The sequence below is a fragment of the Botrytis porri genome (genome assembly GCF_014898465.1).
Source record: "Botrytis porri strain MUCL 3234 chromosome Unknown BPOR_012, whole genome shotgun sequence".
In the NCBI taxonomy this organism is placed as follows: domain Eukaryota; kingdom Fungi; phylum Ascomycota; class Leotiomycetes; order Helotiales; family Sclerotiniaceae; genus Botrytis; species Botrytis porri.
In genome coordinates this window covers 1591561-1616337 of record NW_024066086.1, presented here as the reverse complement: position 1 = coordinate 1616337, position 24777 = coordinate 1591561, and the positions used below count along the sequence as shown (strand labels likewise).

The following is a 24777-nucleotide window of genomic DNA, read 5'->3' as shown; positions in this document are numbered from 1 at the left end:
TAAATATTTAGATCCTCTTTGGCAGTAACATGCATCATGACTCAAACGTAGAGTTGTATGACCAGAAATGCTAATAGATATCGACGTCAATAATCAATCAATCAATACTCACTTATACAATGGATCTTAGGAATCTCTTTCCGCTAAAAAAACAAAACTAATTAAAAAGATGATATATTTTGGATTGAAAGTTGATTCATAACTACAAAAATTTGGGGTTTATTTTAATTTTTGTGAAGAAAGTAATGGAGAGAACAATTCATCAAATCCCCTTATGATTCTGTTTGAATGGATTGATGTTTTAATGTAAAGGTGGTAAAATGGACTCGGACAATTTCCAAAGGCGACCTGGCTTGTGAGGCCGTGGGGAGAAGGCTGAGAGAAGGCTGAGAGAAGGCTGAGAAAAGGCTGAAGTTCGGGTTGAAGCTCTCCATTCCGTGACAATGTTGTGACTGAAGCCAGATATTGATAATTAACGAATCATGTAGGAGAATTCAACTATGGCTATGAATATGGCCCTAGCTACCTACTAGGTAACTACGAGGGAAATTATTGATTCATATTATTAATTTTTAAAGTATAATAAGGAACGTTATACAATACTCAGATACCATGTATTGAAAATAACAGAATGAAGCTCACGAATTATACCTTACTGTGAATAGACTCACTATAGTCTTATAGTCATTGAAGGGGCAATCCCCCAAACCCTCATAGCTCGCTGCGCTCGATGCTCTACTGGTTAGATACACGCCCTGCAATAGTCATGATCAAACGATTGCTTTTTTCGAGTGATGAGGAGAAGCAAATACTCAAGTACTATGCATTTGTCCTTATCGCTTGCCAAGATACCTACGAGCCTGCCTACCTGGGTAAATATTACATTTAATAGACTGTAACACGCTAGAAATCAATAATACACAGAGTACGAGTATTTCGGTGCTGCATTACAAGGCTACCTAGTACCTTGCAACTCTTCAACCCAATACTCTATCAGTTTATTCTTCCTACGAGCATAACTTTGATTATTGACGACGTTGATTTCGTGGCTGAGACTTCCAATAAGAAAAGGAAGAAAGAAAAAATAAAATAACACAATAGATACAATTACTTTTACTTTTCCCCCCTTATTTCATGATCGCATATTATTCAACCGCATCAATGAGGTATGTCTTCGAGCTCTGCATATCACCATCAGTCAAATCCACCAGACTCTCCTGCGGATGACGCGGATTCCGACCTTGAGCTGGACTTGCAGGAACTGGATCCAATAACTTCTCCTACTTCAAAGTCATCCAATTCTTCTTCTTTGCACCATCACCAGAACTCCAGTAAAGAAAGACGGGGTCCGAATATACCCTTAAGAAATCTGCGTATGGGTGGTCTGCGAAATTTTGCAAGAAATCGAGGTTATGGTGATTTGGGAAGAAACAGGGATGTCGATACAGATAGTGAGGATCTGCGCGGTTTATTAAATGACGATTTGGGAGGCGATGGTATGGGGAGGATGTCGGGAGGAAGTGAGAATGCCGTGGACGACGATGCACCTTTATTATCAGGAGAGGGAAGTGGAAGTGAAAGATCTCGAAGAGGACGTCGCTCAAGCTTCGACAAAGTAAAGAATATATCGTCGCAAATACGTCTTCCAAACTTCTTATCAGGAAATAATCCACCGCAGCCACAACCAGAAGAAGGCGAAGAACAAGACGACAAACATGATCCAGCTTCATCAAGAACAGTGCAAGTTGGTGCCACGCAAATTTCACGATTTCCTCCCAATGCCGTTTCGAATGCAAAATATACCCCGATTAGCTTTTTACCACGAACCCTGTATAACGAATTTTCTTTCTTTTTCAACATGTACTTTTTACTTGTCGCTTTATCTCAAGCAATACCACCTCTGCGAATTGGATACCTCTCAACATATATCGTGCCTTTAGTATTTGTTTTGGCGATCACTCTGGGGAAGGAGGCTTTTGATGATATTGGGAGACGAAGACGAGATTCCGAAGCGAATTCCGAGGGATACACTGTTTTATGTTTCGATAAACCGTCAAAAGCGGACACGGATAAATGCAGTGCAAGGAAGAAATTAAAGTCCAAGGGAAAAGCAAAGAAGGGAAAATCTTTAATCCAACCAGACCGCTTATCAGACATACAAGAGGAAGAGGAAAATACCCAAGGTCAAGGACGAGATGCACCAAGTTCGAGTGTTCGTGAGGTGGTCCGAAAATCTAGGGATTTGAAAGTTGGGGATGTCTTGAAATTAGGAAAGGATCAAAGAGTTCCTGCCGATGTCGTTATTCTGAAGAGTACAGCCAATGAATCTTCAGCTGCGGTATCACATGAGCCTGCAGTGACCAATATAGTTGAACCATCCGCGTCTTTACTGGTAGATCCAATATCTGATCCTTCAATTGATCAATCTACAGCCACTACGTCGGAATCTCGAGGGTCAACTTCCCAACTCGGAAATACACCTTCAGCAGATGCAGCGGGCGCAGGTGAAACCTTCATTCGAACAGATCAATTGGATGGCGAGACAGATTGGAAATTGAGATTAGGCTCTCCTTTAACACAATCTCTTGACCCTTCTGAATTTATACGTCTTCGTGTTGTAGCTGGGAAGCCCGACAAAAAAGTTAATGAATTCATCGGTACCGTTAGTCTCCTTCCCAAAGGTGCTAGTGAGTATGACCCACATTTGCCGAAAGGGGGAGCGGACCCTGATAACAACGAGGAAGACGGAGATTCAGCACCATTAACGATTGACAATACTGCTTGGGCCAATACTGTTCTTGCCTCAAGTGCTACCACTCTGGCGGTAATCGTTTATACTGGACCTCAAACTAGATCAGCTCTCTCTACATCTCCATCTCGATCAAAGACCGGTCTTCTTGAAAATGAAATCAACTCCCTTACTAAAATCCTTTGCGTCTTGACACTTACACTATCTATTGTTCTTGTTGCATTGGAAGGATTTGAGCATGTTGAAGGAGTCAAATGGTATGTGAAAATCATGAGATTCTTGGTATTGTTTTCTACAATCGTACCCATCAGTCTCCGTGTCAATCTGGATATGGGGAAAAGTGTTTACTCTTGGTTCATCCAACGAGATCCAGGCATTGAAGGAGCTGTTGTCCGTACAAGTACTATACCTGAAGAACTTGGTCGAATTGAGTATCTACTTAGCGATAAAACTGGAACACTTACGCAAAATGAAATGGAAATGAAGAAAATCCATGTTGGAACTGTCTCATATGCGAATGAGGCAATGGATGAAGTTGCCTCCTATATCAAACAAGGATTCTCGGTTCCTGTAGATGCCAATCAATCTTCAATACTTGTCACACCTTCATCTGTCGCTTCAACTACTGTTACCGCCACTCGAACCCGAAGAGAGATTGGGTCGAGAGTACGTGATGTAGTTCTCGCTCTCGCTCTTTGTCATAACGTCACTCCAACTATTGAAGAAATAAATGGTCAAGATGTTACATCTTATCAAGCTTCTTCACCTGATGAGATTGCGATTGTTAAATGGACCGAAGCTGTTGGGTTGCGGTTGATTCATCGTGATAGGAAAGGAATGCTTTTACAATCAGTCGATACTGGTCGTTCCGTCGTTCGTGTTCGGATCCTTGAAGTTTTCCCTTTTACATCCGAAGGAAAACGTATGGGAATCATTGTTCAGTTCCTTGATGGTTCTGAAACCTCTTCGAGTAGTAATCTTGAAGCTGGAGAGATTTGGTTCTATCAAAAAGGTGCAGATACTGTTATGACTTCAATTGTCGCTGCAAATGATTGGCTTGATGAGGAAACTGCAAATATGGCTAGAGAAGGTCTTCGCACTTTGGTTGTTGGACGAAAGAAAATGTCTGTTCAAAACTACAAGGACTTTTCGCAAAGCTATAAAGAGGCTTCAGTTTCGATTAGCAATCGGGATACCGGTATGGCTCGTGTGGTTTCACATTTCCTTGAGAAAGACCTTGAACTTTTAGGTGTCACTGGTGTTGAGGATAAGCTTCAAAAGGATGTCAAACCTTCCTTGGAATTATTACGAAACGCAGGCATCAAGATTTGGATGTTGACTGGTGATAAAGTCGAGACTGCTCGATGCGTTGCTGTCAGCGCCAAATTGGTAGCTAGAGGTCAATACATACATACTATTGATAAGCTCAGGCGAAAGGATAATGCTCGGGATCATCTCGACTTTCTTCGTGGCAAAATTGATGCTTGTCTTTTAATCGATGGCGAGAGTTTAGCTTTACTTCTAACGCATTTTCGAACCGAATTCATTTCTTTAGCAGTCCTTCTCCCAGCAGTCGTTGCATGTCGATGTTCACCAACTCAAAAAGCGGATGTCGCAAAACTCATTCGAGAATATACCAAAAAGCGCGTTTGTTGTATTGGAGATGGAGGAAATGATGTTTCCATGATTCAAGCTGCGGATGTGGGTGTAGGTATAGTTGGAAAAGAAGGACGACAAGCATCTCTTGCTGCGGATTTCTCCATTGAGCAATTCTGTCATCTCACCAAACTTCTCGTTTGGCATGGACGAAATAGTTACAAACGGAGTGCTAAACTGGCCCAATTCGTGATCCATAGAGGTCTCATCATTAGTGTGGCTCAAACTATGTATAGCATTGCTATCAAATTCGAACCAGAAGGCCTATACAAAGATTGGTTGCTCGTTGGCTACGCAACTGTTTATACAATGGCACCAGTCTTCTCTCTAGTTCTTGATAAAGATGTTGACGAAGATCTAGCAAATCTTTACCCTGAACTCTATAAAGAACTTACATCTGGCTCATCACTTTCCTACCGAACATTTTTTGTTTGGGTCTTCGTGTCCATCTACCAAGGTGGAATGATTCAGGGTCTCTCTCAAATACTCACAGAAGTCGATGGACCGAGAATGGTGGCAGTTAGTTTTACAGTATTGGTATTGAATGAACTCACGATGGTGGCTTTTGAAATAACGACATGGCATCCAGTTATGATAGTCAGTCTGATTGGGACAGGTTTGCTATATTTGGGAAGCATTCCATTCTTGGGAGGGTATTTTGACTTGTCATTCGTTGTTACTTGGTAAGTTTTCTTTCTTCCTCTCATCCCCAAGATTCTGTGGTAAAGAAGGGTTAAGGATGAACGGGGCACGAATTGTCAAACCACTGGGGCATCGAGTCATGTAAGTGAAGCTAATAAATCATCTAGGGGTTTTGTATGGAGAGTCGCGGCCATTTCGGCAATTTCACTCATTCCACCGTATGCTGGGAAATTGATCAGGAGAACGATCAAACCGCCTAGTTATAGAAAGGTGCAGGGGATTTGAGGAGTCGATGGGTGAGGTTGGAGAAAGGGAGATGTTTGTAGGATGGTGAAATGAATGATCTGATCGTATGCATGCATAGCAATGGCGTTTTGGAATATGCTAGGAAGACAAAAAATGAATTGAATGTACGGTAGTGGGATCGCATTCAAAATTATCGTTATAGCCCATCAAAGTGTAACACTTGCCGTGTACTCCGGCAGTTCGTCCCATCGTGAATATAATAGGTAAAATCTAGCAGGCACTATGGCAGCTTAATACTTGAAATTGACAGAATTTGATAGAGCTTTAAGATTTATAATTCGATCCCATTCGATGGGATGTATTACCCATTGCCCAGATTCTCCAGGATATCCGGCGGCCGATGGCAGTTGTAGGTAGGATATTGTGTTCACGCGCCAGTTGCGATGTTCCATGAGGATGGGGTGGCAAAGTCTATTACATCTCCTTTCATTTCCAAACCACGCCAAGTCCTTGTATTGTATTATATCATATGGAATTTCCGGCTTCCACCCGATTCTACTATCTGATAAAGCTACATGGAAAAGTCTTCTCATTTCAGCAGATGCAGTCCTTCCAAAGAACTAAATATCTCCGTTGATAAAGAAATTCATCTCCATCCCATAAAAATCTAGCATGTGTGCCCTCACGCCAGATCTTTTCGTCATTCATGAATCGTAAAGTTAGGATGAGGATACATATCTAGGTACTCAGTAAGGGATGGCTACCTATTTTTATAGGCATATATGTTGAGGACTTTTCTAGAGGATTTTTCAAAGTTCATTCTTAGTATCCAAGAAGGGAATGGGCATGAGTTGATTTGCAGAGATGAGAGATGAAGTACGTGAGCGATAGACAAATTCTTTCCACTTGTATGAGTGAACACCGTTGACATGTAGTGTGTACACTACGCATCTCGTTCATGTCAAATCCTTCACTTCTCCATCTCTCTATCTATTCATCGTGGTTTTTATATTTCTAACAAGCTGAATTTTTCTTTCCTGTATCCTCTAGTAGCTTATAAGTTCCCAATACTCTACAACACCTTCCCAAAATAATCCAACTCAACAAAAGTCACACTCAAAACCCATCACTCCCCAGCAAATCAAATCCAATCAAAAAATGATGAAACCTGCCTTATTCACCATCCCACTGAGCAGCATTTTCATTTCCCAATCCGTCGAACCCCCAAAAAGCATTCGTTTAAATCACCTGACGAAAACGCTAATTCCCCCTAACCTGTCTAGCATATATTTTGGTCTTGTCTATCAGATTTTTAGTGTGCATTTCTATATGGACTGGAGAATCAATTTAATATAAAATTTGCTCTGCCTATTGTGAAGTTTACATTCAAACACATCGAAAATATTCTCTGAAGCACCTCAAACTTCAGAGAACTCGCCAAATCGACATCGACGTCGACACTCCCTCTCAAACTTCAAGACTTCATATTCTCTACGACAAAACCATCTATTAGCTAGTTAGTATCCTCACCCATACCCTTCTCAATAATGATGTTGCTTCTTTAACACTATTTGTATATCATAGTTGTCGATTGTAGTGCGATTGCTTGTTGCTTTTCAACGTTATTTGCATATTACACATGTTAATTGTAACGCCGTTGTTAATTTGTAACATGTATTAATGCAACCTCACGATTTGCTACTTTCCTGTACACTTACACTGTCTGCTGTATTCTCGTCACTATATTTATCCACGACTACTTGTACATTCTTGCCGTAAGATATACCCTCGTTGTCAAGTACATTCACATTGTTCTATGTATTCATATCGTCTCATCTATTCACCATATCTCATTTGTTGCTATTATCCTATACATTAATTAACCCCTCGTTGTCTAGAAGAAAGATGGACAATTCCAACGCTTCGAGTGGCTCCCAGGCCAGAGCTGGTCTCTCCACTGCCGCCAACGATGAGGTAAGACCAATTATCTACCAGGGGGTCATTATCGGTTACGCTAGGCGACCCGTCATTCGTTGCAATGATGCGGGCTACGAGCGCCTCTTGAGGGATTTTCGTGAGGGTCGTTCCATCGAAGAGCAAGTTGCGAGAATCCAAGAGAGGCGCAACTAGTAAGCTGTTGAATAAAGAGACCTAATAATTTTTGTTTTCAAAAATTAATCTCTCGATTCACTCGTGTGTCGATAGTAACGTAGTATCTTATTTGGGCTCTTTGGAAGCAGTAAATAGAAAATCAACACGCGTTTCCTCCCCTGAGTCTTCAACAGTGATAATGAATGTACTTGTGTGATAGCCTGATCAACTTATGGAGTGATGTGCTGTGTATCGTCTTCCCTAGTTATATTCGGCTCATTCTTATGATTTGACGAACGATTGTTGACCCGATGATTTATGGTATTGTTCTCATTCTTACTTCTCAGAATTATCTAGACACCGTCGTCAGTAATATGCTTAGTAGGTGACCTTTCTTTTTCTCAAATGACTTTTTCAACAAGTTCGGGTAACATTGCACCCAAAGGTAAGCATGGAGGCTGAAGTAACTCAGTTTCTGCTCAGCGACAGACAAAATGACACTCCTACCCGAGACTCAGTGTCAATGAATCGAACAAGTTGACTTTATCGATGTCGAGGTTGAATAGAGCTGGCAGACAAAATGTCGTGGCTCGAATTACGTTGGATGGAAACCGTTTTGATAATTTCATTGATCGAACACTATGTAATACGTGGGAATGATGCTCTTGCACAAGGAAGAAAGTCGAATCGAGTGCCTAGATGCGCGTATTTAAGTCAATGGACCCAAAATGAGGAAAAGAAGGATTAATCCTACAAGGCATTGCATTTTTCTATATTCAAATGCATCATGTTTCCGATGTATCTATCAGGGATGAAAAATGCAGTGGTGAGGTAGGTAGAGTCGTAACCATAAATATTGAGATCTGAGAATATAGAGAAGAAAGAATATACATAATGTAAAACAGAGATAATTAGATGGATCTAGAATAGACAATGAGAGATCTGACTGTGGCTGTCGTGCCTTCCAATCGGACAATATATAAACTGTCAAGAGGCATGGACTCTCAAAGTTCGCGGAAGAGATAGATTCGCAGCATGATCAATGTTTATTCACTACCATTTCTTCACTGATCTGAGTGACAATGAAAATCATTTTGAAGCCTCAAAAGTTCAAACTTAGTAGTAGTAGTAGTAGATGTTTGCTTGTAGAGCAAGCCGTATATCCTCAAGTAACGAGGTAATTTATCCTTTTTTTCTTTGAGTCGGAATATCCTAACTAACAGTATCATTCAATATATGAAATGTCGTTTGCATACATACCCAGGACGAACATATTGAATTTTCGACATGCTTCTATAGCTGCAGAGCTGTTTTTTCCTATTTAATTTTAAAGTCTTATTGAATTCAGTAGATTGATTAATCTATTGATATCTATATTAATCCATGCGTCTCCATCCCCACGTCCATATTTATACTGTCTCTACTCCAAATCTACTCCCTTTCTCGTTTATATCGAAAGAAATATTTATCGACAATCTATCTAATTTTTCTCAAATCTTCTTCACCATTCCTTTTCGATACTCCCTCTATTATAACTTCCATACCTCTACTAGAGTACAGCATTTTCTATCCGACACTCCATCCACGCCTTTGGAACCACAACTATGATGAGAGCAGCTATGGTGAGAGAGAAGGAAGACCATAAAACGTAAGCAGAAGCCACATTCAAAAATGCGCATTGCACAAAGCTAATATTATATAATAAAGTCATCTGCATCGAGTCGCGTCCTCAAATTTACCCGTCGTACCTCGAAAGTCTTGGGAATATTATGTCGCGATCTTACAACCAGGAATCTCTTTGGAGAAATGTGAACATGGAGATTTTTTATGGATCAAGGTTAAGAAGGTACATTCTATATCTGTTTTTCATTCTAGATTTGTGACAAGCTGATTAATAGTTTATAGACTGTGACTATCGAAAAAATTCTGGCATCGCACTTTAAGAGAACCGGTCGAAATTCCATTCTCATGGATGGCGACGTCGGTTTGTCAATCGATACCAAAATCGAGGATATCAAATGCTTGGGACTTGCCGTATATGCATTCTGGGAGATTGTCAAGGTTGAGAAATGGTGGGAGTATACAGTTTCCTCGACATATATTGATGAAAAGACGAGGTCGATGAAGGTAGAGAAACATGGGAGATTATTGGAGAATACGGTTCTCTCAGCCATGGCACATGAGGAAACGGGGTTGATTGATTCCAGTGAACTCCTTCAGATTACATCGGCTAAACCTTGTTCGATTGAGAAGAAAGAGGAATCCAGGAGCTTGTTGAAAATGACGGTCGATTCCACCTTGACGGCATATGAAGAAATGAGAGCGATTAAGTTCAAACGCAAGACCAAGTCGTCTCTGAGTGAAAAGAAAGAAGAAAAGCCTTGGAGTTGGGAAACTACAGTCCCATCAATCATAGATAATACTGTAGGAGCAAGGAGAAAGCAAACTCTCAGAGAGCTTTCAAAGAATAAGTCAAGCATGGCACCCTCAGTTGCAACGAAAGAAGAGAAGTCCAAGGAGCGATCAGAAGCCGCATCAACCAACAAAGCATCTTATGTTATTAAAGCAGGACAGAAACGGAAACTGGGGAAAGCGACAAAAGGAGAGATGTTGAAAAGAGAATTAGCTCAAGAGGATAGGGCCGAAATCATCAAACGTAGGAGGATAGAGTTGGAATCAGAAGCTACTAACGAGAAGATCATCCAACAAATGAGAACGGAGTTAGACATAAAACTGGATCTCATGAAGTTGAAAAACGAAAAGGCACCAGCGATCAACTTGCTAAAACCCTTCGTTGAAAACACAAAATTGGATTTAAAACGACACGACGACTATGTCGCCAAACAGCGAAAAAACATGGAGGCAAGTTCCCAAAGATTCGGGAAATTGCAGTTTAAAGAAATTCTCAAACGATTCGAGATTTCATGGGAACGACAAAGGCAAGATATTATCAATAGAGATCCACAGTTCAAACAGAGTGTTAAGTCTGAACCTCAAAAGTCAACAGAAAAGACTACTTCAAATGATCAAGATCACGGTTCCCTTGAATCCATTCTCAAAGAGAGACAAATTCACCTTGACCTTCAAGCTATCCAGAGACAACTCGATATCGCAAAACGCGAATACACACAATCAAAATATACTCTTCGCTACTCTGGCAATACCGTTCGTTTGGAGTGCGCATACTGTCCCAATATCAATATTCAAATGGGATTGAAAGACTATCGAAATGTTGCTGGCATAGTGAAAAGGCATCAAACGTCGAAGGATCATACAGATAATCGATACCATGAAGCCCTGAGGAACGAAGCGGCCGAAAATCAAAAAACAACATCTAGGTCGGATATACAGCAGTTGCAAACAACATCCAGGCACTGAGACTGTCATTTCGAATGAGATCTTAGATTCAACGTATTTCAAGGACTTTTGTCCACGTAGGGCTCTAGATAGGCCACGTTTTTGACTGCCAAACTTTCCGAAGGGCATGTATCAAAGACTGGAGGGATTGGAAGGGCACACTCTGAGTTTTGATCATCAGATGGAGGCCTAGACAGATTAGTAGATGTGGATTTGGAAAACACTGGGTGAAGATTCAAAGAATTTAATGATCCAGTACTGTATGGAAGATAACTAGTATGAGCTGTCCTCCTCAAGCGAGAACTTTCAGCGCAGGCTATTGGCGTATCCTCAATAATTTATGTGTTCGATTTAGCATTGATTTCCCTCACGTGAGGCATAGAGTGACTTCTAGACTATGGAAAGAATCTAGTAGAAATAATGACAAGACCCGGACTTCGGGAGGATACCCGCGAGATATGTTAAGGACCAAGACTCCCGAGGTCATTAAAGTATTTCCCCCTTAACTGTTAAATCTGTCACCATTGAATGTTTCATTATCACAGGGAATATTCACTCATGAAGTCTAATATAGAGGAAGATTTTGCTGTGATGCGTACAGCCAAATGAGATATATTGATCCTAAATACCTTTTCTCTGTTGTAACAGTGCCGGAAAATGTCTTCTCAAAATGATCCACAACTCATTTGTCAGGACCTGTTTATCCCTTTTTCATTTTGTCAGCCGTATCACAGGCTCCCTCGGGAATTTTCTCTTCGTCGTCTTTCAAACGAAGTCGTCGTTCTTCTCTCGTCCAAATGAATTTCAGAGAGTCCAATTTCTCATAGGTTTCTTTTACTCGCAAGCTCTTCACCCTGTCTCTTGATCTCCAGTTGTTTGTAGAAGGTTTTGACGAATATCTCGTTGTCTTTTTGATATTTCTCGGGCATATCATTCAATTTCAATTCCAGATCAGCTAGAGGTACAAGAATTTTCCCTTCGTCAGAGTCCAATTTCCAAGTGTGGCAAGGATTCATTGACGTGAAACATTTTGTGATCAGTCTGGCATCTTTCTCCTCTAGTTTCCTGTGAATGTGGTTGATCAACTCGTCAGTGGCCACGGCGGGATTCAGAACGTGGAAGTATAAGAGGTCTAGCAACATGTCCGTTGCGAGATGATGATGGAACGGTAAGAAGTTGGCAAGCGATGACGGAGCGGACGAGCGCGGGATAACCCCAATAGAATGACACAGAATAGAGGAAGATTCCAAGCAGGAAACCGAGCACGAAATAGAGGAGGGTGTACATTTTTCGGGATTTTCGAGAAGCGAGGTGATTGTAGGCAGAGGGTAGATGAAGAGAGAGGGGATCTTGTAAAGTGTGGGCAGAAAAGGTTTATGTGTTGCCGAGAGGGAGCAGAAGAAGGTGCTAGTCTAAATAGACATATAATATATTATAAACTCGACGCCAAAGTCTTAAGGGGTATGGCTGGTTTAATGGTAATTATATCCATTCTTTATAAAATCCATTCTTTTGGTGACCTACACAGAAAAGAATTCCCGTTTTCGACTTCGACATCTTTTAGATTTTCAAAAAATTTAGTAAATCAATTCGACATGTTTACACCTCAAATTCTTTTTCAAAGTTTTCCTTACTTTTCGATATAGTTAAAACCTACCTTTTAATTAATTTCGATGAATTAAATTTGATTCGATTTTTCAAGTTTTGTTTTTACTCCTCGATATAATTTAAACCCACTTTTCAATCAGTATTTAGTTCGTTTCAGTAAAAATTAAAATTCGATTTTAATTCAGGTTTTATGAGATTCGTTAAGCATTTAGCCTGATTGGGATGTTCACAACTCCTAATTAGCTATATAAGTCTTAAGGATCTTAATTATAAGCAATCAACCAATGAAATTCTTCAATTATACATCAAAATACTTTGATATATCAGACGCACCAATCACCTTATAGCCTGCGTTACCGTATATAAACAAATCAAACCTAGAATAGATGCTTGTGGAAAGGGTTATTAAAAGTTAAAAGCTAGGGGCCAGAAGGGTAGATTGATTGGTCAAAATCTGTATATAGTTTAGTAATTTAAGGTAATTAATTAGAAGGGATTTTGAAGGTTTAGATTTGTAGATGCTTATTTATGGTATTGGTAGTAAAAGAAGGTGTTAGCCTGAATAGGTATATAATGTATTATAAACTCGACGCCAGAGCCCTAAAAGGTATGGCTGGTCCAATGGTAATTATGTCCATTTATAAAATCCATTCTTCTGGAGCTAGATTGAAATGATGACGTTGAGATTTTGAACTGGTATCACGTGCTGTGAAGTAAACTATTACTAGTAGTAGTATGAGGAGCAGAAGGAGGAGGAGGAGAAGAAAAGAGGTAGAGTATTAAGATAAATTGGATTTATCTTGTGAGGGTTAAAATTGTAGCTGATAAAGTTAAGCTATCTTTAAATCATCCGAAATACGTCTGTCTTATATATAAGACTTATCTTAGCCCCCTTCCCAAGTGTTCATAGTCGACACCCTTTTCATGCTGTTCAAAAATCCTCACAGGATTGTAGTGACTAAATAACTGCATTGGATCATACTTCCTTTTCAATGCCTTCAGTCTCGGTAATTTTCCCTCGCTATACCACACTTCCTCTCCTTCATCCCGACCATAATTGATGTAGACCCTCAAATCATCATATCCACAAGACGCAGCCATCTCTGCTTGAAAAGAAGCACCAAAAGCATTTATAATATCATCTTGTGAATCGTCATTTATTTGCAAAGCGACAAAAGTATAGATTGTAGTATTCCTCCACGGATATGCTGTTTCGTCGTCTGGTGTCGAAAGAGTTACTGAATTGGCGAATTTTTCAATTGACCAAACGCTCGCTCTTGATGAAGGAAATTTGGAATAAAAGTGTGCTAAATTTTGAAGCGTGTGAGTGAATGCTGGAATAGAGATGGTGTAGAGATTTACGGCCCAATTACTACTCTTTGCGCCGCGATCACAGCTAAAATTCCCGCCGCCGGGAACAGATGAGCCATAAATGCTGGTCCAGGGGATTTGACTTATTATTTTTTGAATGGGGTTGAGGGATAAGAATGGGAAAAATGCAATGAGGGCTTCTTCCATGGGTCCGACCCATTTTGCGTTTATTATGATGTTGAGCTATTTTGCAGGAGCGATGTTAGCTTTTTAGAGAAGCCTAGCCTGCGAATCACTTACACCACCAAATTCGTCATTCCAATTTACTTGAAAGGCCAATGACATTTCTCTGGGTTGGTTGCTTCCAATATCCTTCATTATTTCCCATAAAGATGCATTATCGCTCGAATGAAATCGCATGGTCGCTACTACCAGCTCTCCATTATTGGTAGCATCATGTATCTTGTATGTGGCCTCATAGACAACACCAAATTGATGACCGGCTCCTCTAGCTCCCCAGAAAAGTTCTGGATTCTCTGTTTTAGATGCTGTGATCAGCTCGCCGGTTCCGGTTACGTATTTTACCTCTAGCAAAGCATCAATCACCAGACCATGAAGACCAGTATATGGTCCGAGTCCTGCACCCAATGTTGCTCCAACAACACCGACGCATTCTGCTAATCCTGTTTCTTGAGGGCGTCAGAATTTGGTAGTGATCAGGGTACACATAACCTACGGATTTCTTTTCCAGCATGAAACAATGGTTGTAAGAGTTCCCCAAATTTAACGGATCCTCCAATTGTGATGGTGCTTGCTTCTTTGTCAATTCTTATATCGTGGAAGAAACCTAAATCGATATCGATTCCATTTTTACAACTGTGTAGTGTTGTCGAGTATCCATGTCCTCCTCCTGTTGCCATAAAAGGGATGTTGTGGTTTGATGAAAATTCAATCTGAAAAACGTTATCATCAATTGATGAAGTGTTAGCCTTGGTGTATCAAGTCGAAGTATTTCACATTTTAGGGGAAGACGTTGATATCGACGAACAGCACAAGTGATAGAGACTTAGAAACCTCTAGATATAAAGAATACAACTCACAATAGCTTGAATGTCAGAAGGTAGTACTGGCTTCAAAGCAAGAATATATGTAGGCTCAGCTGGTGGATAGATTGTCCATCTTTGAGTTATTGCGGAAGTGTAATTAGCGCTATCGGGAAGCCAGACTTGAGACCCAGGTGAGAGAATCTCACTGAAATGAGCTGCCAATGCATCTACACTGAAGTTATTGAAGGCAAGGGTTTGATGAACGAGAGCAAATAGGAACGTAAGAATGTACATTTTGAACATCATAATTGGATGTGAGCTGAGAGAAGATGTTGTGAATAGGTAGAAAGGAAAAACTAAAGATTGATCGGAGATCTCGGTGTGGGAGAAGGCCGTGTCTAACCATGCTATTGTACGATTCTTCTTTTGATTCTCCGTTTTCTAAATTCTTTGTACACTTGTAACCATTGCGGCATTATTGTCTGTTGGACCACTTCTCCAAAAATTCTATCTTGCGCTCGCTGAGTTTGACAAAAGCGGAGCGTGAGTGAGCGAGTCGCCGTTATCAAGGGATATGTTCCTGATCTGAAGTCACAACATCTCTGCCATTTTCTCGTCTGTCGGGTACATGCGTAACCATCTGCTCCTGAGTGAGCCACCTTCTATGGTACGTCGATACGTTTGAATAAGGATACAAGTCTCGGGACTTTTACCCTCATTATCACGCGTGTTCAGACTCAAGATCTTGCTGCAGGATGAATGGACTGAAAAAAGATGTTGTGGTTGTTGGTTTTGTTACACTAAGAAATTGTCAGATACAGAAAGGGGAGCATCGGTCTTTGCTACATTTCCGTGCCGACGACTTCAATCGCTTACGTAACCTTAACTTAAGGGGACAATTCAGCTAACTGAGTGTAAAATGTAAACAGAACATTGTATATTAAATCTCGAGTGCGCCTACCAAACTAACAAGCATTCTATCAATCTAGTCTCTTCATTCCTCATCTTGATAGTATCTCGAATAAAAAATCGTATCCTGGTTCAACACCCTGCCTCCATTGTTCCATACCCGGCCTCAAATTCAAATCATGAATATGTTTCGCACCAGGCACTTCCAAGAAACCAGATCGTACTCCACGCTCTTTCAAAGCGGTCACGAATTTCTTCGCCGTATAAATTGGAACAATCTCATCATCCTCGCCATGAATCAAAAATGTTGGTGTGGTGTATTTACCAGACCGAAGTTGAGCCATAGGACTAATGAACGCGACGCGTTCTGGATCCGGTTTTCTACACCAACCATCATCAGAGATACCATTCAGCATAATACTAAGGCCACTCCCTTCTTTAAAAAGAGACAAAACAAGCTCAGATCTCGGATCTCCTGGACGAACCCATCCTAGGCCTGTTGAATCGCTACTCTCAGCATCATAATTTGTGATCTAATCTCACATTAGTTTATCATCATTCGATTCAAAATGAGGAAACTTCTCACCGGACGCGTGGAGAGGGATTTTCTAATCGTGTCCAAGGATAGCTTCCTCCCTGGGTATTGATTCGCACGACTGATATCTAAATCTGCTGACATTAGTTTAGATCATTTTGGTTTCACATCTGTTCACTTACCTCCCGATTCGAAATCAGTAGGACTATAAAATGCTAATATTGCACAAGGAGGTTCTAAACCAAGATTCTTTGTTGTCCATGCAGTTGTCATTGCCAAATGACCTCCTGTTGACCAACCAATCATGACAATCTTTGTAGGATCTACTTTGATTCCTTTATTGCTCACAAGCACTGGCAGTTTAGTTTGAGCCCAGATATATGCATCACAGATATCTGCTATGGGACCATTGATAAGATCTATCTCTGGGCATAGTCTGTAATCTAAGCTGACTGGAATTATGTTATTCGCAAGCAGAAGCGATGTTTGAGCTGGACGAACGGCTTTTCTCGATAACGTCATATGTCCGCCGCCGTGGATCATCAAGGCTGGAGTTGAATAGTTAACATATGAAAGCCGTGAAATGGTGCTTTGATATTACCTTACCTATAGGCATTGGATTGATCGGCGCCATTTCCGGTAGGAAGATATCCGCCAGTACTTCAACACCGTCAACAAGTTTATAAGTCACTGTGTCGGTTTTTTGACCCAATCTCGAATCACTCTTTGTAACGTCTTGACGACTTGGAGTTTTCAAGAGCTTGGTTGAAGCGACAAGTAGACGCTGAGTATTGGAATCTGGCGTCGGTCCTTCCGTATACGAAGCTGAAGCAAATCCCGCCTTTTTAAAGCACTCCATCCAAAATTCTGGTGGTTGAAGAGGATAATCGGTGTCGTTTCCTAACCACCAACTATCAAGAAGTCCATATACGACATCATACCAATCAATGAGCTTCGTCACTTCAGAGAGAACCACAAAACCGCCATCTCTCAGAGTTTCCCTCAAATGACTAGTCGAAGAAGTTTTGTTAGTAGTTGCATGGACACAGTTTGTCCCTATGGCGATGTCATATTGTCCTCTCATTCCTGCTGGAATATCCTTTTCGAGGTTGAAAGTTTGGAACTTCATCCAATCATACTTCGCGAATTTTGCCTTGGCATTTTTCACAAGTGAAGGAGAAATATCTGTGAAAGTATATTCAAGTGGCCGACCAATTACATGAAGAACTTCTGCGAGTCGTGTGGTGGTTCCACCAAATCCAGCTCCAACCTCTAGAATTTTGATTGGTCCATGACCGGTAGTGTCGATCACGATTTGTCTCATGAAATCGACTAATTGCTCAGTAAGAGTACCAAGCATAGGCGAGGTAGTATAATACTCTCCCATTATCTTCTGTGCTGCCGGATTACCAAACATTAGCGCAACAGGATCAGCTTTTCCAATCAAGCAGCTCGCGAGTTTTGGACCTGTTATTTCCATTAGTCTCGATTCTGCTGCGTACGCAGGATATTGTCGCAGCAAATTTTGTAGCAAATCATTCGAACTCATATTTGAAAGTCTTCTTGGGGTTCGAAAAAGCTTGCTGCCTTTCTTTTGAATGATCCCTTCGGTCTGCAGGATTTCCATATATCGAGCCATGACCTTCGCATGTTTCGTAAGATAAGTAATATCTGGCAACTCTTGCCCATTGCCAAGTTTCCATAAATCAACATCAAGCGTTCTAAACGCCTCTGCAATGTATGCTATCAACAATTCGTCTTGCTTTGGACTAACTTCAGACCAATAATTGATATATCCGAGCTTCTTTGCAGCAGGTTCAAAAGCTGCTTGGCATTTCTCAATCATGTCCATGGGATTTGCTAGGACTACCGGTAAACTTTCAATGGCTCCTTCAGAACTGTATGATGAGCCCGTGTTGCCGCTTCGAACTACAGTGATAGGCTTTTGCTGTTGTTGGATTGCCTCAATGCCGAGACACTTCAATACTTCTTTGACTGTTGATTCTAGACTGAGATCATTGTCATCGATTTCTCTTGAAAAGGCTCCTTCAAGCTCACTTTTCAACTCAACGGCCGAAAGCGAATCAACACCAAGGTCTTGCAGAGCCGCCGAATCTCGAATTTCGTCAATTGGAGCTCCACATATTTCAGAAATCATTCGGAAGACCTTTTCTCTTCTTAGTGAATTGGTGTCATGCTCAGAAGAGGCCTCGTATAATTTTTGAATGATCTCACATGACGCTGTGGTGGCTTTTATAGGCTTTGATTTTCTGGGCTGTGATGCGGAAACAAAAATCCGGAGCAAATTTGCATAGCTGCTCGTCATAAGATCCTCAGCTGCGATCTCTTGCCCAAATTTTGTTTGCAATTCCTCAGCAAGCTCAACGGCTGCCAAAGAATCCACTCCAAGGTCACCAATATTCGCATCATCGATGATTTCCGCATCAGAAAGACCTGTATATGATGCAATCAAATTTTTCAGATTGTCTGCCCCTGATGCAAAGTCCGTGGGTGTGAGTGGCCCTTCATCATCAGAATCATCAATGCTACTTCTCGAATCATTTTCAATTGGTGACCCTGGAGTTGTCATCGGCGTTAACGTTCTCATGAGCCCTCGTTTCAGCGGTCCATTGTTTAATACTTTCGGATTTGCTGCTGCAAGCGTTTTCTCCAGCTTTGTTATCAATAACTTTGTAAAACTGACTCCAGTGCTTGTCATTACTAATTTTCCATCTCGAGTGAAAACATAGATATCACCAGTGGCTTGGGTGTTGCTAGTTGGCGTGAACATGGCATAGACCGTCCAATACTTGCAATTTGTAAAATTGCATAATGCGGCCGACATTATTGTACTGTCAACACCAGTAGCAACATACACTTCATCAGAGGAGCATTGAGCGCTACTATTGATAAGTAAACCAACAACTTGAATAAAGTTATCCAAAGCGATGGTGTCGCAGATATGATTGATTGTGCTCTCTTGTATCTCAACAGGGAAAGGACGCAACTCAATCTCTGCAATTGCCTGATTTCCATCCATCGTGATATTTGAAATCCCATGTAAGAAATCCGAATAGTGTACAACTGTTGAGAAAAGACCATATGCTCGTTTGGACATCAATTTCTCGGTATCCGGTTGCTTAGCCAATGCGTTGATACGATCTGATATAAGTCTCTCATAGGTTGATAGTTGTGGTTGAGTAGTCAACCCGATCATCCCTTTTGCGTGTATTGTAGACCTAACTTTTGAGTCGGTCTTCAACGAACTCTTGACTACAAAGGTCCAGATTTGTGGTTCTGAGGACTCCTCCAATACCAAGGACACTTCTCGGTCCATGTCAACACCAAGCGGAGCTTGAAAATTCAAGCCATCAAAGAACATTGACTTTGTTTCAACATCAGCACCCGCAATTTGTAATGCCATCGCTGCACACTCCATATACATTGATGCGGGGCATAATGGTTGTCTTCTAACTGCATGACCCGATACAATTCTGGTGAATCGTTCGGTATCAATGTGGATCTTGTAATTTTTTCGCGACCCGTCCTTTGACATCACGAGCTGTTTCGGAGCTTTAACTTGGGGTCCTTCTACAGGCCCGACAACGGTCGAAGAGGTTGTATTTTGAGCTTCGATCACTCTATCTATGTTTTCCAACCAGTGTGGGGTACGTTGGAATTGATATGGTGGAAGCCAAATTTGTTTATATACTGCTTCTTGTGGCGGCGACAGGAAGGCCCAGAAAGATACTGGGATGCCTTCACGCCAAAGGTTTGTTGCGATAGTCGAAAGGACATTCATTGGATCTTGAGAGTTACTGAGCTTCATCTCTTGAAAATAATGATCATCCGGTTCATAGACAGCTCTCTTAACCATTGCTATTCCTGGAGAATCCATTCCAGCTTCTAGAAATACACATGGTCCTAGTTTTCTCTCAATTCTTCGAATGGCATCGAGGAAGTAGACAGGATCTCTAGTGTGCTCTGAAAGTCGACCTGGCAAAATCTCATCCAAGGAATTCAAGGTACAGGTCTCGAGTGGAATCTTTGCTCGATTGAATGTTAAGGTCTTTGACAACTCATCGACATCACTAAGAAGTGGTTCCGTAAATTTGGAGTGGAAGCCGTGGCTTACATCAAGTCGTTGATATTTAATTCCGTTGAATCGAGAATCAGTTCTTAGCAACTCCTCGACTTCGGTTATCGACACTGAATTGCTGACAACAATTTGAGATGTAGGGGCATTGAAACAGGCTATCTCCAGATCCCCAGCTCCTGAGTCAATACATGCTATGATGTCTTGTACACGCTCCTTATTCGCATGGATTGCGAGCATTGTTCCCTTTTCCGGATCCCATTTTGTTTGCATCAAGGAAGCTCTAGTAGCAATCAATTTTATTCCGTCTTGTAGTGATAGTACTCCAGCTACAGTCATAGCAGTCAATTCCCCGAAACTATGACCAACTACTGCATCTACTCTCAGTCCAGCGTCAATCCAACATTTCGCGCATGCATATTGCATCGCAAAAGTGCCACATTGAAGTGCAACAATATCTGTGATTGGCTCAGATTGAAATATTGCTGGCACGATAGCCGAAAAGCCGAGATTCGTAACAAGATCGTTACAGTTATCTACATACCCTCGGAGTTGAGAATGAGATTGGTATAAGTTCTTGTCAAGTCCAACTGTCTGTTTACTTTGACCCCCAAACACTAGGACGGTATGCTTTGGTGCTTGTGGGATCTCAAAACACGACTGAGGATCCGCTCTTAAGAGTTGTACCACTCGAACGATATCTGACTCCGTTGTAATCCAGCGGAACTTATGATGCTGCCTACGTTCACTCAATGTAAACGCCAAGTCAATGAGATTTGGTCTCGGCGATGTTACAGCAAGATAGTCTCCTAGGACTTTTGCATACTTCAACAAGCTATCTTTTGTCGACGCGCTTAGAATGACTGGATACTTTGCGCTAGTCTGAACTGGTCCCTTCGATGCTCCTACGTGTTGCCGTGGACCTTCACATAACAACATGGCAGCATTACTTCCAGCAGCTCCATAACTATTCACGCAAGCTGCACGAAATGGAACATTCCACGGTATAGCTTTTGTGGTGATTGCCATTCGATCTGGCTCCAAAGCTGGAATCTTTGGATTAAGAGTATTGTGACTCGCGAGTGGTGGGGTGATTCCCTTGTTGATCATTAAAATTAGTTTCACCAAACTAGCAACTCCAGCTCCGGTCTCGCAGTGTCCAATGTTGCCCTTGATAGATCCCAAGTATAAAGAATGGGCTCTTTCGGATCCTCCAAATACTTGTCGAATGCTTGCTACTTCGAGTGGGTCACCAGCTTGGGTCCCAGTACCATGAGCCTCGACATAAGACACCTGGTCCGGTTTCATTTTTGCTTTATTCAATATGTTTTGATATAACTGGATTTGTGCCGGGGATGAAGGAATAGTAAGTGAAGATGATAAACCTCCTTGATTGGTCGCCGCTCCTGGAATGACACTGAGAATTTGATCTCCATCTGTAATCGCCTGTTCCAATAACTTCAAGACAATCAAACCGCCTCCCTCAGCTCTGCAATATCCATCAGCTGACTCACAAAATGGTTTGCATTGCCCTGTAGGACTCAGAAATCCAGCTTTTGCCAGATCTAAATAATTATTGACGCCAGTCATAATGTTGATCCCACCAGTCAAAGCCATTGGGCATTCTCCACTTTGTATAGCTCGGACTGCTCGATGAATCGCTACTAGTGAAGAAGAACATGCAGTATCGATAACTTCTGATGGACCACTCCATCCAAAGTAGTAACTGATTTTACCACATAGAAATGCCCTGATAGTTCCAGTCGATGTATAAGCAGTTGGTGCGTTCGAGTTTGTGTTATCGAGGTATTCCACAAAGCTAGCGCCTATGAAACACCCTATCGGATCATTGTTTTCTCGTTTATGCGAACGTAGGTATCCACTAGACTCCATTGCTTCATATGCGAGCTCGAGCAAGATTCTTTGCTGAGGATCTATATTTACCGCTTCTCTTGGATTTATGCGGAAAAATGCGTGATCAAAATCTTCCACGCTGTCCAAAAAATTACCAAAAAACTTCCTTTTGCCGGCGAACTTCCAGTCTTGCGAAGCTCTGAAACTACGATGTAAGTCGAAACGGTCGCTAGGAACTTCTTTCGCAACTGAGGTTCCTTTCGATATGAGATCCCAAAGTTCTTCCAGGTTATTCGCACCGGGTAGGCGACATGAAGCCCCAATCACGGCCACGGCATCGCTAGGGAATGAATAATGCGTTTCTTCCTGTGATTTAGGTACCAATGGCACGGCTTTGTTGATCGCGCTGAGGACATCGAATTTTGTTATGCGCAGTTGCTTTTTATGGAATGGCGCCAACGGGACACAATCGCCAATACCAAAGGTTGCGAATACATGTGATTTCCTTGCACTTTTCTCAAGATCATCTGCTAGGTTCGTGAGAAGAGTATACCATTCACACCTTGATGCTAAAATCGTATGTACAGCCTCATGGCTGAGAGATTCGTTCTCGAGCAGTTTTCCGGTCTTATTTGATCTCATTGGTGCCTGCAGAGCGGATACTGGTGGAAGTTGTAGGAAATCTGTTTTATCACAAAGACCACACAATTCTAACGAGAGCTCTGCATTCTCGGGATTATGTACCTTTCCTCGAAGATGCATTTCTTGTACAAGTAGACCTTGCTCGCGAGCATAAGCTTGTACTTTGGCAAGTACTGGCACTGACCCTACCATACTAATAGTTTTGGGGTCAGTGACAGCGGAAATGTGTGACTAAATTTTGGAATCTGGTCAGAAACTTGGTTCTTCTGTCTATATGTTTGAGGGATAAATATGAAGACAAGAGTAACTTACACCTGGGAATTTTGAAGCAATCTCTTCCCCTTGTCCTATTTGTTTCAAGCGTATAACAATTGTTGTTGGTCCTGGAATATTTTCATCATCGCCAAGCTCTCCATACGCCCCTATTCCAAGGGCAATACGCATAGCTACAGATGCATATTTCGCCAATTCGTTTTCATCTTTCGAACACGCGATTACCATAGCTGGTAATAAACCACCACAATACCCTTGAACTCCTCCCCCGTTTCGAAGTTGAGTGACAAATTCAGAATGTCTCATTTCATTCAATTCAAGAAATTGAAAGTACTGTCCAATTTGAATTATGACTAAAAGAGGTAATGAAAGTATGCCGGACATTGCATTTGCAATAGGTTCAGATTCACCGGTTGTAATCCATTTAGATAAATTTTTCATATATCTTGGTCCTTGTTTGAGAGCCGCGATATCTTCCCTTTGATTTGCGAAAGTCTGCCAAGTCTGTGGAAGATCTTGAATATCGTTAACAAAAGGTTTCAAGAATGGGTTTCGGCAAAGAAAAGAGTGTAGTCGATCGAGGTAAGTTTTCTGTGGAGCTTTGCTTTGAGGGCAGAATATAGCCACAGATGGCATTTCGTCAATTGTAGAACGCATGGTGTACAATGTATATCGTGTTGAAACTGAGAACTCCAATAAGGGCTAAATGAAGTGGTCAATGAACCGGAATTGCGTGTGCTTTAACCCCTTCACACACGATCAGTCATATAGCTTGAGATTTGGAAGACATTATTGCTCGCTAAGCTGATTTATCCATTAATGAAAGACCTTCCCTCATTGTTTCATTTTGACAGCCACGTTATTCAATGAAACTGGTCTCCATTCCGATCATCTAACACTGAACAATGTCCACTGGTTACCTCTTTCTCCACCCTTGGAATGTGGATGTGTGTATTATGACGCCTAGACTGCATTTTTCGTTTCTTATCAGCTTGCACAATCCTCTCAATTCTAAGTTCTCCCCATTGATCTATTCACTTTCGGATGATGATACCTATACTATCATTGAACACAACATATCTTGTATCTCTACCAGACTTTGATTTCCCGTTGGATTTGGGATTATCTGTTGCTACCTTCGGATTGCCAAGACCATTATATGTGTATGGAACAAGTATTGTGATGAGATTAGATTCCTTTGATGTTCTACAAAGGCACCGGATATGTTATATCCTGTAATATACACCAAGGGAATGTTTCGAGGTTGAATTAGCCAGGAAGTCTCGATTCAGAAAGAGAATATGTGCCAATCAACGCTTTTGGTTTGCATCTAAGAATCACATCGAAATGTTATCCTGATCTAATAAACTAGATCTGATCGTCTGCTTCAGGTTAGAACAACCTCTGATAGAGTATTTGTTACTATTTTGTTCAACTCCAGTGTATACATTTCGGATTGCTCTTCTAAAAGTCCACTAAACTTGAGCTCAGATGCTCTGATAAGTTGTAACTTAAGTTTGGCGCCAAAATTGATCGTGGGAGCCGCATCTTTCCGTGAAGTAAAAGATACACCAAGCCGTACCTCGAATTCGCCCTGGCATACTTTCAAACACTATCAATGATCAGATTTCGATTAGCCCAAGTGGCATGAGATGTTTGGGGCTCACATGGTTGTAGATTTGAGATATTTTGATGTCTTGGGCAATTGTTTGAACTCCCGTCTGTGTTTCAATGTAGATAACCTTTTTGTGGAACATCAATG

General features: G+C 41.3%; 6 protein-coding genes across 6 annotated transcripts; 3 read left to right on the top strand and 3 right to left on the bottom strand.

The window, feature by feature from the left end:
• Nucleotides 1-868: 868 nt before the first annotated feature.
• On the top strand, nucleotides 869-5570 carry EAF01_008988 (uncharacterized protein). Its single transcript, XM_038917244.1, has 2 exons — nucleotides 869-5088; nucleotides 5215-5570. Exons 1-2 carry the CDS (start codon nucleotides 1169-1171, stop codon nucleotides 5330-5332), a joined length of 4038 nt encoding a protein of 1345 aa, XP_038767638.1. The 5' UTR covers nucleotides 869-1168; the 3' UTR covers nucleotides 5333-5570.
• A 1628-nt stretch (nucleotides 5571-7198) lies between these two features.
• Nucleotides 7199-7423, top strand: EAF01_008987 (uncharacterized protein; the record flags this gene model as incomplete). Its single annotated transcript, XM_038917243.1, has 1 exon — nucleotides 7199-7423. One exon carries the CDS (start codon nucleotides 7199-7201, stop codon nucleotides 7421-7423), a length of 225 nt encoding a protein of 74 aa, XP_038767637.1.
• Nucleotides 7424-8988: 1565 nt separating this feature from the next.
• EAF01_008986 (uncharacterized protein) lies at nucleotides 8989-10762 on the top strand (the record flags this gene model as incomplete). The annotated part of the gene is made up of 3 exons (XM_038917242.1): nucleotides 8989-9032; nucleotides 9092-9230; nucleotides 9290-10762. The coding sequence occupies 3 exons, from the start codon at nucleotides 8989-8991 to the stop codon at nucleotides 10760-10762; spliced, it is 1656 nt and encodes a 551-aa protein (XP_038767636.1).
• Nucleotides 10763-11562: 800 nt separating this feature from the next.
• On the bottom strand, nucleotides 11563-11883 carry EAF01_008985 (uncharacterized protein; the record flags this gene model as incomplete). Its single annotated transcript, XM_038917241.1, has 1 exon — nucleotides 11563-11883. One exon carries the CDS (start codon nucleotides 11881-11883, stop codon nucleotides 11563-11565), a length of 321 nt encoding a protein of 106 aa, XP_038767635.1.
• A 1275-nt stretch (nucleotides 11884-13158) lies between these two features.
• EAF01_008984 (uncharacterized protein) lies at nucleotides 13159-15461 on the bottom strand. The gene is made up of 4 exons (XM_038917240.1): nucleotides 14761-15461; nucleotides 14397-14613; nucleotides 13961-14349; nucleotides 13159-13903 (listed from the first exon to the last, which is right to left on the bottom strand). Exons 1-4 carry the CDS (start codon nucleotides 15010-15012, stop codon nucleotides 13229-13231), a joined length of 1533 nt encoding a protein of 510 aa, XP_038767634.1. The 5' UTR covers nucleotides 15013-15461; the 3' UTR covers nucleotides 13159-13228.
• A 246-nt stretch (nucleotides 15462-15707) lies between these two features.
• On the bottom strand, nucleotides 15708-23672 carry EAF01_008983 (uncharacterized protein; the record flags this gene model as incomplete). Its single annotated transcript, XM_038917239.1, has 5 exons — nucleotides 15708-16148; nucleotides 16202-16284; nucleotides 16333-16698; nucleotides 16757-22973; nucleotides 23055-23672. 5 exons carry the CDS (start codon nucleotides 23670-23672, stop codon nucleotides 15708-15710), a joined length of 7725 nt encoding a protein of 2574 aa, XP_038767633.1.
• Between the last annotated feature and the right edge of the window lie 1105 nt (nucleotides 23673-24777).